This window comes from Octopus bimaculoides, chromosome 7 (assembly GCF_046866305.1).
Source record: "Octopus bimaculoides isolate indiv1 chromosome 7, ASM4686630v1, whole genome shotgun sequence".
Taxonomy (NCBI): domain Eukaryota; kingdom Metazoa; phylum Mollusca; class Cephalopoda; order Octopoda; family Octopodidae; genus Octopus; species Octopus bimaculoides.
Window position 1 is genome coordinate 2262313 of NC_142934.1, and position 15383 is coordinate 2277695.

General features: G+C 40.0%; 1 protein-coding gene across 4 annotated transcripts in view; it reads right to left on the bottom strand.

Moving 5' to 3' along the window:
• Window positions 1-15383, bottom strand: part of LOC106872245 (CD151 antigen) — an 88469-nt gene that overhangs the window by 4050 nt on the left and 69036 nt on the right. For all 4 annotated transcript variants that reach the window (XM_014919160.3, XM_014919159.3, XM_014919161.3 and 1 more), the window contains 5 exons: window positions 6049-6171; window positions 5327-5518; window positions 4336-4410; window positions 1360-1458; window positions 221-376 (listed from right to left, as the gene is read on the bottom strand). In XM_014919160.3, the coding sequence (XP_014774646.1) occupies window positions 221-376; window positions 1360-1458; window positions 4336-4410; window positions 5327-5518; window positions 6049-6171 (645 nt within the window). The remainder of the gene's footprint in view (window positions 1-220; window positions 377-1359; window positions 1459-4335; window positions 4411-5326; window positions 5519-6048; window positions 6172-15383) is intronic.

Below are 15383 nucleotides of genomic sequence, written 5' to 3' on the forward strand. Positions count from 1 at the left end.
GTCGTTTGTCATCTCCTCCTAAAGGCTGCACCAGGCTCCACTCTGATCTGGCAGTGTTTCTACAGCTGGATACTCTTCCTAATGCCAACCACTCCGTGAGTGTAGTGGGTGCTTTTTACGTGTCACCAGCAGAGGGGCCAGAGGAGGGAGGATGATATATTTATATATTGAGGTGTGTGTTTGTATATTTTCGCATATGTGTGAATGTGTGTGAACTTACCTTGTGGTAGATGTTTGAAGGATGATCCCTCTTGGCACATCCATCACTCGGGGTTCTACAGCAACTATCAGGCGTTTTATTCTCTGTATTTTTGTCTAACCGCAGCCATCTGCTTGCCCGCCAGTCCTTGTAGTAACCAGCACCACAGCAGTGAAACTGTGGGGGAGAAAAGAGTGACAGGAGGAGTAGACCCGCTTTAGAGAGGAGGGGCAGATGTATGAGAGAGGGGAAAACAGTTGTCGACTGAATTAGATACTGCAATCATTATATGTCAAACAGTTCCCACAATATTTCTGTGTCCCATTCTTCACTTCCATAGAGTATTCAGTGAACCGATTTTGAGTTACCTCCCCTGTCTTTATATGGAAGAAGTAATTAGTGCCACCTGGTGGTGATTTTACATCTAATTAATATTGTATTAATTACTATCAGGGAAATCTAATTATAACGGTTAATTTAATATCTATATAATACTACTAATTATTACTCTAACCACCAGAAAGAAATTACATTGCTACCCCCACCTGTTTTTTCACAATGCTTTGATTGGTCAATTACCACCACCCCCACCCCACACACATCATGTCACATATCCCAGCTTCTTCAGTGGTTTGTGTCTGACCGGAGGAGAGGTGAGAGTTGAAACAAACAGGAAAAACAGAGGCCCAGAATTTATTCATTGCTAGAAATATGTCGCTTATTAACCACACAAGCAGCAGACTTGCGATTAAAGACATTCCTGTCATGACCATCTCAGTCTACATTACTCAGAGCGTGTCTTGTTGTTATCTGATAGGTTACGATTATTTGAAAATTTGACTGCTGTTTCCAGGAAGTCTACAAACATTCATTGACTGCAGCAGGAATACTACAACAACAACAAAAATCACTAGTTTTTATTTAGGAATAAGGCCTGCAATGCTGATGGGGTGGTGGGCATTAACCCCTCACTATATAACTGGTATTTCATCACCCCAAAAAAGGGATCAAACATTAAACAGAACTTATCAAGACTTGAACTCAGACTGTAGCAATCCAGAACAAATGCAGCAAGATATTTCCCCGATGCTCCACCGACTCAGCCAACCTACTCCTACTACTACTACTCCAGTTCACAAACAACAAATCAGTAGACTTACTGTAATCTGCATCTTGTCAATGGCTTCAGTCTTTTCTCTGTTGTATCTGTAACTCTCCAGCATTGTGTGGTTCAGACTCTTCTTCAGCTCAGCATTCATCTGGACAACACACAAAGAAAAATAAACACAATTACAACTAATTGGGAAGGGCGGGGGGGGGGGGGGGGAATTTGTAATGTATGTATACATACATACAGAGAGAGAGACATATATAGACTGCATACAATATATTTACAAGAAATTGGTATTTATATATTTCGTTTTGGGATTTGGTTTGCAAGATCCTTTATGTGAGTTCGTGTGTTGGAGCATATTCTGTTGTGTCTGGGGAGAGTCGTTCTCTTTTGCTGCCTTGTAATTTAAAGCTAATGAAAAGGTTGCAAGACGCAAAGAAATAAGTGGAACTTTTACCCGTGAGTCTGTTAAATTATAAGGCACTAAAAGAGAATGACTCTCCCCGGAAACAACAGGTATTTATATGTGTGTGTGTGTGTGTGTGTGTATATATATATATCCACATTTACTATGAACAGAAAGTGGTTGGTTTTTAAGAAGGGCATCCAGCTATAGAAACCATACCAAAACAGACAAAGTCTGGTGCAGATCCCAGCCTTGTCAGCTCCTGTCAAACCATGCCAGCATGGAAAATGGACGTTAAATGATGATGATGATCACACACACACACAACAAAGCAGAGAATATTTACTACTGACATCCTCGTTGCAATGCACAAACTCACAATAACTGAATGTTTACAATCTAAAACCACTGTGAGGTTTGTTGAGCAGTGACCATCACTGACAGAGAAGTGACTCTTCTCTACAACTGGGTAGCCATATCTCTCTAGGACAATGATGTGTTTAACAAGGGCCAGCCACAACTCCCTATAATGAAAAGTGGCAAGTTTAGCAACATTTAGTTGCTAAACAAGGTAGCCTTTTCTGTCTAAATGCAAATGTCTAAGATGGGAATGAAGAACAGGGCTATTACAGTGGGCTAATGACTAAAAATGAGTGTATCACAAGAAGTGAGCTGAGTTGCTATGGAAACTGTCAGCTGACCAATTTTAATAATGATGTATAATGTGAAAGAAGGTTTAAGCCCGTAACCTTCACAGCCCTGCAACATCAGCAAGACCAACAGGGCTAACATTTCTCTTGAACAACTGTAAGTTGGTCGTTGTAAAAGAACCATATAGATGTGAGAATTCCAGGAGGAATGACATTCTGGGGAAGAAGGATTGACCAGAGGATACAAGAGGGAAGAGAGATATAAAGGCGGTGGGGCATGATACCAGCTATTTCTGGAAAACAGAGGCCATTGTAGTAGCAGTATAAGTAGAGGGAGAAGACTGTGTGACTACAGCTATGTTACCATGGAAACAAGTAATGTAAAGAAATTTGCATAACATTCTGGCATGATAACTTTATTGTCAACTGAAACTAACTTCACACACACAAATACACGTTCAAACTTCCACATACGTAAATAATTAACCTAGAAACATACAACCTACAAGTCTGCATATGCATGCAGACTTGTATACATATATATGTGTAGATATATATATATGTATATGTAGATATATATATATATATATATACATACATGTGTGGATATATGTATGTGTGTGTCTATGTCAGTAATAATGTATGTTTATGTATGTAAGTAATAATCCATGTATGTATGTAACCCTATTAAAGAAGGTGTGGCTTTGCTATGGAAGAAGGAAAATCTCTTGGGTGTTTCCAGACTTCTGTGGTTACAAGGAGATACAAGTAGATGTGTGTGTTTATATGCACACACATGGTTGTGTGTATGTATATATATATGCATGTTAAATGATGATGATGATGATAGATACATGTACACACACAAATGTGTGTGTAAATTGATAAGCATTTATGCATAACACAGCAAATCTTAGAAAACCTAAAATAATTTTAAATGGTTAAAGTAAAGTTTTTAACTTTCCACTGTGGAACTTTATGCAGATGTAAATACATTTTGCTATTCTCTTTATACAGAGAAAAATAAAGGAGATTACCCAGAAATATTCAGTGGATCCCTAGTCATGAAACAACCTGAATATTCCATGGATGTTATGGTACAGTGAATGGGGGAAGATGGTTGATAGAGACATGGGGGTGCAGATGGGGATCTAAACAAGGCCTGATGAGTGAGAAACCAGGGAGGTATCTTATACAGCCCTATCTCCATATCTAGTCCTCATTTCAGCATTCTTTTCATCATGCTGTCACATGTAGATGATTCTTCTCCACACCACATGTTGTCCATCATCATCATCATCATCATCATCATCATCTTTGTTAGATGCCTGAGGGGGTGTGTGATGAGTTTACCTTCCTACTTACTAGAACTTTGGTCTTCGCTACATTGATTCTAAGGCCTTTTCATTCTAAACCTTGCTTCCACATCCGAAATTTCTTTTGCGATTGCAATAGATAATTTATTGGTTGAACGATATTTCGAAAGCAAGCCTGTCTTTGTCAAGTTCAAAATGAAAAGTGATAAAAATTCAAAGTTATAGAAATTACAGTCTAAAGTAGAAAGCTATCCAGCCATTCCGAAATTTGTGAAGAGTTACGTCAATCCTTGTAAAATATAATTATCATCATTATTTCTATTCCTAAAACTCCTTTAATACTGTCATAACAGTTCACATCCAGAGATAGACTTTGTTTCAAAGTAGATTTCATTAGTTGAAGAGATTTTATGTGCCCCCCACCACCACCTCTCTAAACCCCTTTCTTACCCTTTGACTAATGCAAATTCTCAGCTCATCAGTTTCAAAGTTTGAAAATAATTGCAAATGTGGAGGGGTTTAACAAAATGCCTCACTGCTGTTGTTAATAGTTCTCTAAGAAACTTAAAAGCAACACACACACACACACACACACACACTGTGTATGTAGCACGAGGGTAAAAAAGAAGAAAGAACATGTTATACTTTACCGAGTCACCATACATACAGGCCACCGTTCCGGCTATGACCTCCAGGAGGAAAATAACCAAAAGGAACATCGAGTACTGAAAATAAGAAATACAGTGGTAACTGTTAAGGTGGTGGTGGTGGCTGTGTGTGTGTATATATGTATGTGTGTGTGTGTGTGTGTGAGTATATATATATATATGTATGTGTGTGTGTGTGTGTTTCTCCTAATCTTCAAATGTTTGCTCATTACAGACAACAACAACCTTCCTGTTCAAGCCAATGGTTCTAATGTGCTGGCAATTGACTGCAAAAACATGTCTGGCCTTATTCATAGGCTGTTGTTTCCAGTTCCCGGCAAGACCAGTGGCACCTGTTTGTTTGACAAACAATCAATTGATTGCTTAAACAAATGATTGATTAATTAGTTGGTTAGATATTTAACAATAAAGAAGTGATACTGAACCAGTGCATGTGTCTTCATTATTATTACTTTTATGTCCCTCCCAAGACACAACAATATATAAAATGGGCTTCTTTCAGTTTTCACCAACCAAATCCACTCACAAGTTTCTGATCAATCCAGGGCTATAGTAGAAGACACTTGCCCAAGGTGCCATGCAGTAGGACTGAACCTGGGACCACATGGTTGGGAAGCAAATTTCTTATCCACACAACCATGCCTGAGCCTACATGTTTTGCCTCCCAAAGAGGGCAACAGATATCTCAGGGCACAAGAGGGCAATACACAACTCAACGCACAACAGAAGACAAACTAACCCAATGCGTATTACACAATTTATTTGTGGAATGAAAACTAATTATTTACTGAGATCATATGATTATTATTATTATTATTATTATTGACCTCCTCACCTGAAGGGTTGTCCACATTGAAAATATTTCAGCAGTGACCAAGAGAATCATCAGCTTTGAACAACTACACTAGAGAGAGGGAGAGAGAAAGTGTGTGTGTGTGAAGGAAAGAGAGAGATTAGAGCAGGGGCTACTCACAATCAATAGAAGTAAGCTGGCATTGTTAATGGCGCCGATACATCCAAGGAGACCAATGACCAATATGCTGGCCCCAGCAGCTATCAGGAGGTAGGTGGCCACAGGGAAGGAGTTATTGTCCAGCAGTTCGATATAATGGTGCTTCTCTCGCACCAACCAGATTCCTATTACCAACAACACAATGCCAGATATCTGCAATTGGAGACAACAACATCATCATCATCATCATTATACACTATGCAATCAAGTTACATCATCATCATTATCAAACCATACCTGCATGTTGATGATGATGATGATGATCACTATTGTCATCATCACCATCATTATCATGACCACAACAAGCTATTACGAGCCCACAGAACTTTCTAAATGGCACACCTAAATAATAAATCACCTCGAATATTTTAGTAGTGCAGTCCACCAGATGGAGAGCCATGTCTCATGGGGTCCACTTTTTGAAAAAGGTTACTCATGCCTCAGTCATACCCTCTTTCTCCTTCTCCTCCTCCTTCTCCTCCTCCTCATCATCTTCCTTAATATATGCTGACATGAGTGATGCTATGTCTGCAGTACCATCAATCATTAGACATCAGAAATCAGTCAAATGACTGAAACAAGTAAAAGAATAAATATATATATATATATGTATGTATATATATACACACACACACACACACATATATATAAAACACATTACATTACAATTTTTATCTACTCACCCAAAAGAAAAAATTAAATACAAGAAACATGTATTTCAAGACCAAATTACTGCAACAAGGTACTCGTTTCTGCTGTCTCATCTTGGATTGTTCACTGAAGAATTTCTTGGGCAGACTTTCAAGCTAAAAATACAGAACAACAAGATGAAAGTATTAAGAAAAAAATGGGATTTTTTACTTGCATTATGTAAATCAACAAGAAAAAAAAGGTATTTTAAGAACATATTTCAGGGTTTCACCATAGAATAGAGAATTGTCTTAGAGAAGGAATAGCAGATTATGAACAGCATCAGATGTCTGTGATGTGTATCAGTATGGATACTAAATTCCACTCTAATCATAATCTTCACTGTCTGAAAAAAATATTTAGAGGGAAAAATATCCATTTTTCTGAAAGTTATATGGAAACAAAAACTGACTTGTGTGAATTTTCCAAAACTCTTCTCCACACCTTTGGAAAAGTTTTTCACGACCAATTCTGATATAATCAGAATCGAGACCATCTGAAGTTTATTTGCAGAAAATTTCATCTAAAAAATATCCATTTTTCTGCGAGTTGTAAGACAACAAATTTAGAGGCAGAGGTCATGCACACTTTTTTAAATTGTATTTTAATTGAGAATCAGGAGATAATTAAGGTTTAATTCAATATTTATCATAGATTATATTTACTCAGGAAGTCAATATTTCAACCAATAAAAACCAAAATGTTAAATTCTTTGGCCATTTCATCGTCATCAACATCACCACATTCACTTTTCCATGCTTGCATGGGTCAAACGGAATTTGTTGAGGCAGATTTTCTACAACTGGAGGTCCTTCTTGTTGCCAATCCTCACCTATTTCCAAGTAAGGGGATATTTCCCCTTGGCCAGACATGTCTTTCACACAAGACTAGAAACAGACAACTTGTGTCATGATGATGATTGTTTACAACCATCACAGTGTCAAGACAAGCCTCTACACACACACAGACATATAAAGAGATAAATATATACACACATATACACATATAGAGAGAAATACACACACACACACAATGGGCCTCTTTCAGTTTGTCAACCAAATCCACTCACAAGGCATTGGTTAGCCCAGAGTTATAGTAAAAGATACCATGTAGATTTTATATATGTGTGTGTATATATATATATATCTTCATCATCATTTAACATCTGCTTTCCATGCTGGCATGGGTTGGACAGTTTGACTGCAAACTGGTAAGCTGGGGAGCTGCACCAGGTTCCAATCTGATTTTTCATGGTTCCTATGGCTGGATGCCCCCCCCCCCACACACACACACACACCTCATATTTATATACCTACATATATATACATATGAGGTATGCTATGTGTTGAAGGACTAATCTGGGCTCAAACAACAACAACACATCAAATCAAGATTTCTGGTTTTGACAAAAAGCAAGCAATGTCAACGAGAAGAGTATAATCAATGACAACAACCCCAGTATTTAACTGGTACTTTGTCAGCCCCAGATGGATGAAAAGGAAAGTTGGCCTAGGCAGGAATTGAACTCAGTACCTAAAACATCATAATGTCTCATGCTGAAATGATTCTACCAATCCCCTCTAATAAATAAGTAGACAATAAGAAGTTGTTCCTCTTATTTCCAAGTACCAGAGGAAGTTCTTATCTAAACTTAAAGAACCATTTACCATTTTAGGAGAAATTGTTATCTGACCTCTTCACTGCCAGTTTTTGACACCAACCGAAAGGGTTGGTGCCAATTCAAGAAGGAATTACGTAAAAGAGGAACTCTCAACTAACTTGACACAATGTTAATGCCATTTAGTCTGTGCTTGTTTACCAGTTCTTTAAAGAGGATTGGTTAAATATTTAAGTATATCTACATAGCTACAATGGTGATGGTGGTGGTTGTCGTTTAACCCCAGGTCAGTTCTGACTGAGCAGACCAATTGATCAAAGTTGTTTTCAGATTTGGTCATTCTGTAATAGCTTTCAAAATAGTGTGTTTTGAGGAAAATTTGGCTATTATTTTTAGCAGGATATATGACCATGATATATTACCCATACACACCCCTACACTCTTCGTCCCCTCTCATAACACTGAACAAAGGTCAATATCAAATTAAAACCAGTCATTCACCAACCTCAACACTAACCAAAAACCCCACCCCGGTTATCTTTTTCTGATAAGTTAATAATGGTGCAAAGCAGGACTGCATTCATTTCTCCTGTCTGTTCATCACAGTCCACGGTTGTGACAGTGAGTGACCGTCCAACCAATGATCTTTTCTGTCCAGCATCTTTTCTTTTTACAAGCTGACTTTAGCTGAATCAAAGCCTGACAAATTTGCAATCAACAAATTTTGACTCGTTAGTATTTTTAATGACATCAATGAACTTAATGTAGAGCTGTTAACCCATTACTGGTTAATTTTTTCCATGGTGTCATCACTCAATTTGAAGGATCCTGTTCTTGTTTTCGTGATAACTTTCTAATCGAGATGGAAAACAATCTGACACCAAACTGAAGCAGAAACCAGATCACATACTTCTGCAGCATTATTGCTGTTGTTGTTGTTGTTGTTGTGTCTCTGATTACTCTACGTTCATTTATCATTTGACTTTCTTTGCTGTAAACTATGCGTATGGCACAAGACGTGTATTTCTCTCTTCTATGTTTGTGCCTGATAGGTTTAAATGGTTCAGTGACGTGTTTGGTCGTATCTGATGTTCTACGACATTCGTGAAGAGAAGAAAGAGACAACAGACGTGTAGTCTGTTGTTCATATTTATGTGTTTGTGTTGGTTGTGGCGCTGGAGCCAGGTCTCTTGGAGATAGGGTTAAAAGTAGTCGTACAGGAATGTCTAGAGAAGTATGGGAAGATGTTATCGGTAGATGAGGTTATGCAAGTATCCAGTCACAGAATGGGAGGCCATGGGCGTAAATATGAAGAGAGAAAAAAGCTTACAGTGTATAATTGAAAGGAGATTTAGTTGCCATTTCCAGCAGGTGCAGAGACCACATGCGTTTTCTTCAAAAGCTCTTTGTTGATTAAATCCAAATCATCTTTGATTGAGAGGATTTATTACCAAAGACATTCCAACAATGACCATCAATTTTGTCATGGTGTTGATGAGATGATAGATTTTTCCTTGAATAGAACCCCAGTATATTACAGGTATCATTACGAAAACAACTGAAAAATATTTCTGACAAAAAGATCTGAGCTGAGCAAACAGTCTCTTCCTTAAATGCATTAAATATGAGCCTCATGCGTTATTTGAACTTAAAACCTATGGGTTCACATTCACAGGCATGGGTTGTATGTGGGATGTAGTATGGCAGTGTCAGTTATGTGATGTAGGGTGTAGTGTAGCAGTTTCTTTCTCTAGTTTCCCCACCACAACCAACCTCCACTCCACTGAGTGAGAGAAAGACCCTCATCGCATGTGTGTGTGAAACAACTACCACCACCACCTTAAATTCCACTTTCCCCCCCCCCTCTGTTTCTCTAGGGTCTGCCTTATAAAAAAAAAGGGGGCCAAGGCCTTACTGAAATAATGGAGCTGTGACATGTGTTGGGGCTATGAAGGGGAGGAGAATAGGGGAGAGATGAAGGCATTTTACAAATGTTTTACAAATGATAGCCAGTTGTTTTTTAGGGTTTCTTGTCCCTCTCCCTCGTTTCCTCTGCCCCTCCCCCCTCCCCCGTCACTGAATGTGTGTATGTGCCTGGATGTCAGCATCTTGATGTGCATGTCAATGTATGCATGTGATGCGTGTGTGTGTTTGACTGGTCTGTGCATGGATTGTGTGTGTGTGTGTGTGTGTGTGTGTGTGTGTTTCAGTCTAAGTTTCTTGCAGCCATCATGTTCAAGGCCAGGCTGGAGTACCTCATGTGTCAGAGTATGAATGAAGAGACTACCGTATGCAAGTGCAGGCAAACAGGCAGGCAGCACATCAGTGTAACACACACACAACACACACATACACACACTCGGAGCAATCTGTGGATGAAATCTCAGTTGGCAAAAACGAAATTTGAAACTAGTCACAGTGTTTGGTTGATGATGTATCTATAGTAGTAGTAGTAGTAGTAGTAGTGGTGGAAGAAGAAGAAGAAGAAGAAGAAGAATGGATAGTTGACATGTATTTGTGGTAGTTTGGTTGATGTATGTCGTAGTTGTAGCAGTGGTTGATGGTGCATTGGTTGTAGTAGTAGTGTGGTGGTTAATGATTAAGTAATGGCGTGTAGTGGCTGTAGTGGTGGTGGTGGTGGTGGTGGAGGGACAACTAGGTCAGACAAGCTCAAGAAATACACAAAATCTTAAACCTAAACAGTGTGTGTTACAGATACACAAGTATTTAGTGGATGTATCTTTCTCACAAACACCATAACAACCCAACAGGAAAAACTATTGACAACAATTCCCATAATGAAAAAAAAGGAAAATCTTCATCACTCCAATGCGTGCACACACACACACACACACACACATCTATATACACAATATTTACACACACACAAACAGACCGACTTAGCATCATCACCATCGATATATAACGAGTAAACATGAAGGGAACAAACAGGACTGACTCATTGAGAAGGTTTCAGATGTGTCAGGAAAGACTGACAAATCCATCAAGAAATAAACTACAAAACCTTCCCACTCTCAGAATAACTCAGTTATACGCAACACACACACACACACACACACACATATATATACACACACACACACATATATATACATAACTTTGATAGGTTTCTACCAGTGTAGGCCTAGGCGTTGTCCAACTTTGTAGCACTTTTAGCCATATATGGGGCACCATGGCCCACTCTAGCAAAGAGTTTGTATTGTAGGAGACATATCCGGGTGTAGGAGGTTGGTCCGGGTTTTTTGAAGAAATTTGTCCAGAGAACTTTTTAATTTTATGGGATTGGTTTCCATTTTGATGTATTTTGGTATTAAAGAGAGCTGGACCGGTTGAGGTAAAGTAGTTGTGGCTGGGTGTGCAAAGTCAATATGCATGTAGGACAAAGTGCAAATATGTTGATGGGCATCAGAGGAATTGGTTGTAGCACTGCAGTGGTTTGGCCATGGGATGCTTACGGATGAGGACAGCTGGATAAAGAAGTGCTTCTACAGTTCTATATTTAAGAGATGAGGAATTATTTACATTATTTACATTTGATGGATATTTGTCCTCATCTTGTCTGTTGTGTCATTTCTTATGGCTCAGGTGTATTAGTATGTATTGGCCCCACATAAAAAGCACCCATGCTGACATCGTGTAAACGACACCTGTGCCAGGCCATGTAAAAAGCGGCCATACCAGTGCCATGTGAAAAGCGCCCTTTGTACACCCTGTAAGGTGGTAGGGAAGGGCACCCGGCCAAAGAAACCCTACCAAAACAGAGGAGTGGGGTTTGATATAGCTCCCCAGCTTCCCACCTCTGGTCAAACTGTCCAAACCATACCAACATGGACGGACAACAGGCATTAAATGATGACGATGATGTTGATGATGACGATGATGATATATGTGTGTGTATGTGTGAAGTATAAAATGTGATGTTCTATGGAATTCATGGCATTCCCAAAAGCAGCTTCCCAAAAGCATGGACTGCGACAACAAAATAGGGGAAAGTCTTGGAATTCCTGTTATTCCCATCTGAAGTCAAAATGTCCCAAAATGTTCCAGCTGACACTGTGGAATGTTCTGGAGACAGTTACTGAAGCCGGCAATGACAGCTTCCAACAGTATAGAGGTGGTGGTGAGGGGGGACAGGTGGGGGGGGGGGCTGTGATGGTGCTGCTGATGGGGGTAACAGTTATGTTAGCAGGATGGAGGTGTAGCAGTACCAGGTTGAGGGGGAAAGCTAATGGGGATGATGGTGGTGGTGGTGTGGGGATTGAAGTGGACATAAGATGGGAGGGGGAGAAATGTCACAGGATCAGTTAGGGACCCTAAAGTTTTAGAAATGGTGATGGTGGTGGTGGTAGTGGCGATGCTGTATTCAGTAGTAGTGGTGTGGTGGTAGCAATGGAATTCAATGTTCTTGTGGTGGTGGTGGTGGTGGTGGAAATGGCAATGATGGCGGAGTGGGGGTGATAACAGAAGGTTTCACCCTCCTCCTCCTCCATCCATCTCATGGGGGTGGTGATGGGGACGATGTTATTTAGAATGGAATTTGGCTGTAATCTAATGTTACTAGCAAAACTGGATGGTGACACTGTACACCATCCTGTCTTTTGCTGTTGTTTAGCCCAAGGTCATTCCTGGTCCAGCAGACCTATGATCAAAGCTGCTCCAGCCATGACTCTCCCTGCCTATTTTTTTATTCAGACAGAATGTATGTAGGATTCCATCATCTACCATGTCTTTCCCTGTAGTTGTTTAGCTGTAGATCAAATCTAGGATCAAAGACAATCCAGCCATGACCATCTTGATATACAGTGGTCAAGACCTTCACAGATCTTCCAACGCCAGTGCAGTCCATCGCCTGAAACTGTTGCCGATTGACAACTGCTAGAAAATCTTTTGCCAGGTGGGAATTCCAGGAAGATATTGGTGAGGAGAAAGGACTGGCTAGGCCAGAGGGATGGGGAGTGAGAGGAGGGGGACATAAGTTCCATTTGAGAAGTGACCACTGTAGTAGCAGTAGTAGTGCAGACTGAGAGTGGACACAACAGGTGCGCTGGTCAGAGGCTGGAGTGTCAGTGAGTGACTTCATATTGTCCAGTCGAGTGCCACCGTTATTACAAGTGGTGCTGTTTATTGTTTGTATTCTCAGGAACAGGTCCAGCCATGAGGAAAATATTAGTTTGCTTGCAAACGTGAGGGTTAGCAACAGGGAGGGCTTCAGACCATTGAAAATCTGCCTCAATGAAATCCTACCTGGCCTTTCACAACCACAGCAAAGAAGACATTAAAAGACTGATGAGGATCATAACAACAACAATGATGACAATGATGATTGATGATTGATGATGATCTGAGATGTAAAAAGTAGCAGCACTGTAGCAGATATGGGGTTAGAATTGTATTGTGGAATCAGTGCTGATTGTAGTTTCAAGCTCTGGTAAAAGAAGATCTGTGTTTGAAGTCCGATCCTGGCTATGTTAAGGAGGTGTTTGCTAGGAGAGTCCTTAATCCTCTGTGCTGATAGCAAAGGGCTGACATTTGAAAGACCCATAAGGGATCTTGTTGCATACTTTTTAATTTTTTTTTTTTCTTAAGGACCTAAGATATTCTGGGACTACACTATCTGATGTGTTGTTCTTTTTTGTTGTTTATCCCCAAAGTACTGCTCCAGCAGACCTATAGCTGAAGACATTCCAGCTTCGACCATCCTGTTTTTTATTCAGACAGTAGTATATCTAAGAGTACATTGTATAATGAGTACATTGTACATTGTATATCTAAGAGTACATTGTATAATGTGTACTCTCTTTTTAAGATAATAGGGAGTTCTCTGGAGGAAACAGGTCAACCATTTCTAGCAGGACAAGGATATTAGTGTCCCCTATGATAAACCATTGGTGCATTTATAGGGGACAGTTGTAGTAAACAATTGTGTGGTGGTGGCCATGGGAGGCAGTGGTGAAGGTGACAGTGGATGAGAACCCAGGTCAGACCTGATTGAGCAAACCTATGATCAAAGACACTCCAGCTATGACCATCCCATCGTTCTCTATGTACAGGGAACCTAAGACTTCATTATACAATGTTCCATTCCTTTTCTAAGGTGGTAAAATGTGATTTGAGGAAAATTTGGCTGTTATTTCCAGCAGGTTCATCAACCACATAGCAGCACCTTCAATGTTTGATGTGATGAAAGTATGTGGTAATGGGGGGGGGGGGGGAGTAGTGGCAGGTGATCATTGGAGTGGTGGTGAAGTTCCCTCTCCCACCCCCACATCTCGGACAGTAATGGGGAGGTGGAGGGAAGAGTTTGTGTGATACGGGGGGGGGGGGGGTTGGAAGAAAGTGGGTCAGGGTGGTCAGAAGTGTAGCGGAGAGTAGGAGGAAGGGGTGGATGTGTGTCTGTGTTTGTGTTTCTAAAATACTTTCATTGCTGACTTTAAAAACCAAGGAAATAGGAACAAAAACACAGGAAGTGAAACAACAACAAGGACCACTACTACTGCTGCTGCTGCTGCTGCTGCTGCTGCTACTACTACTACTACTACTACTACTACTACTACTACTCACATTATCTCTCTCTCTCTCTCTCTCACACACACACACACACATGCATGTGCCACTTGGAAAAACCACAGGACATTAAACAATTAAATATACATATATATATATATATATATATATATATATACATATACACACACACACACACACACACACACACACACATGCATGTGCCACTTAGAAAAACCACAGGGCATTAAACAATTAAATATACATATATACACACACACACACACACACACACACACACACAGAGGCCTCTTAGTAATAAAACAACCACTAAGTGATTCAAGGAAGCATCTAGAAGTTCACTCACTTTACTAGAAACAGCAGCTACATCTTCAAATAATAGCCTACTGGTTTTAGAATAAAGGATACACAGTCTGAACATGGCCCTGTTCCTGAAATAAGACTTCCCCGCCACCACCAAATTCCACCCAGTTTTATACAATACAGAGGTATCAAATTACTGGATGAAGTCAAGAAAGTTACACAAAAGGTCGTTGCTCAACTAATTAAGAAGAGAGTTAAATAAGATGAGATGCTGTTTGGTTTTGTGCCAGGGAGCAGCATATCTGATATACTATCTTCCTAGAAAGGCAACTACAGGAGAAACATACAGCCAGAAACATGCCACTGTACTTGGCATTTGTTGATATGGAGAAAGCCTTTGACAGAGTCCATCGCTCCCACATGTGGTGGTTGATGTGGAAGCTAGGGGTCAATGAGTGGCTGGCGATAACAGACCATGCCATGTACAGGAATGCTGTCAGTAGTGTAGCAATGAATTTAGTGATCAGCCCCTCTTCTTTATCATAATCCTCCAGACCATAACAGAGGAATTTAAAACTGGTTTTCCAGGAGAGCTTCTCTGTGCTGATGACCTTGTTCTTATAGGCTGAATCTCTAGTGGAATTAGAGAAATTTCAGGGGTGAAAGCAAAGCCTGGAATCGAATGGTTTTAGAGTTAATTTAGCAAAGACCAAAAGTCTAGTAAGCAGAAAAACAGATAAATTACTGACCCCTCCAGGGAAATGGTCCTGCTTGATATGTAGAAAAGGTGTGGGTAGAAATTCCATGATGGACCCAGTGGAAGTTATGGACACATAAGAGGTGCAGTGGAATCAGAGGAAG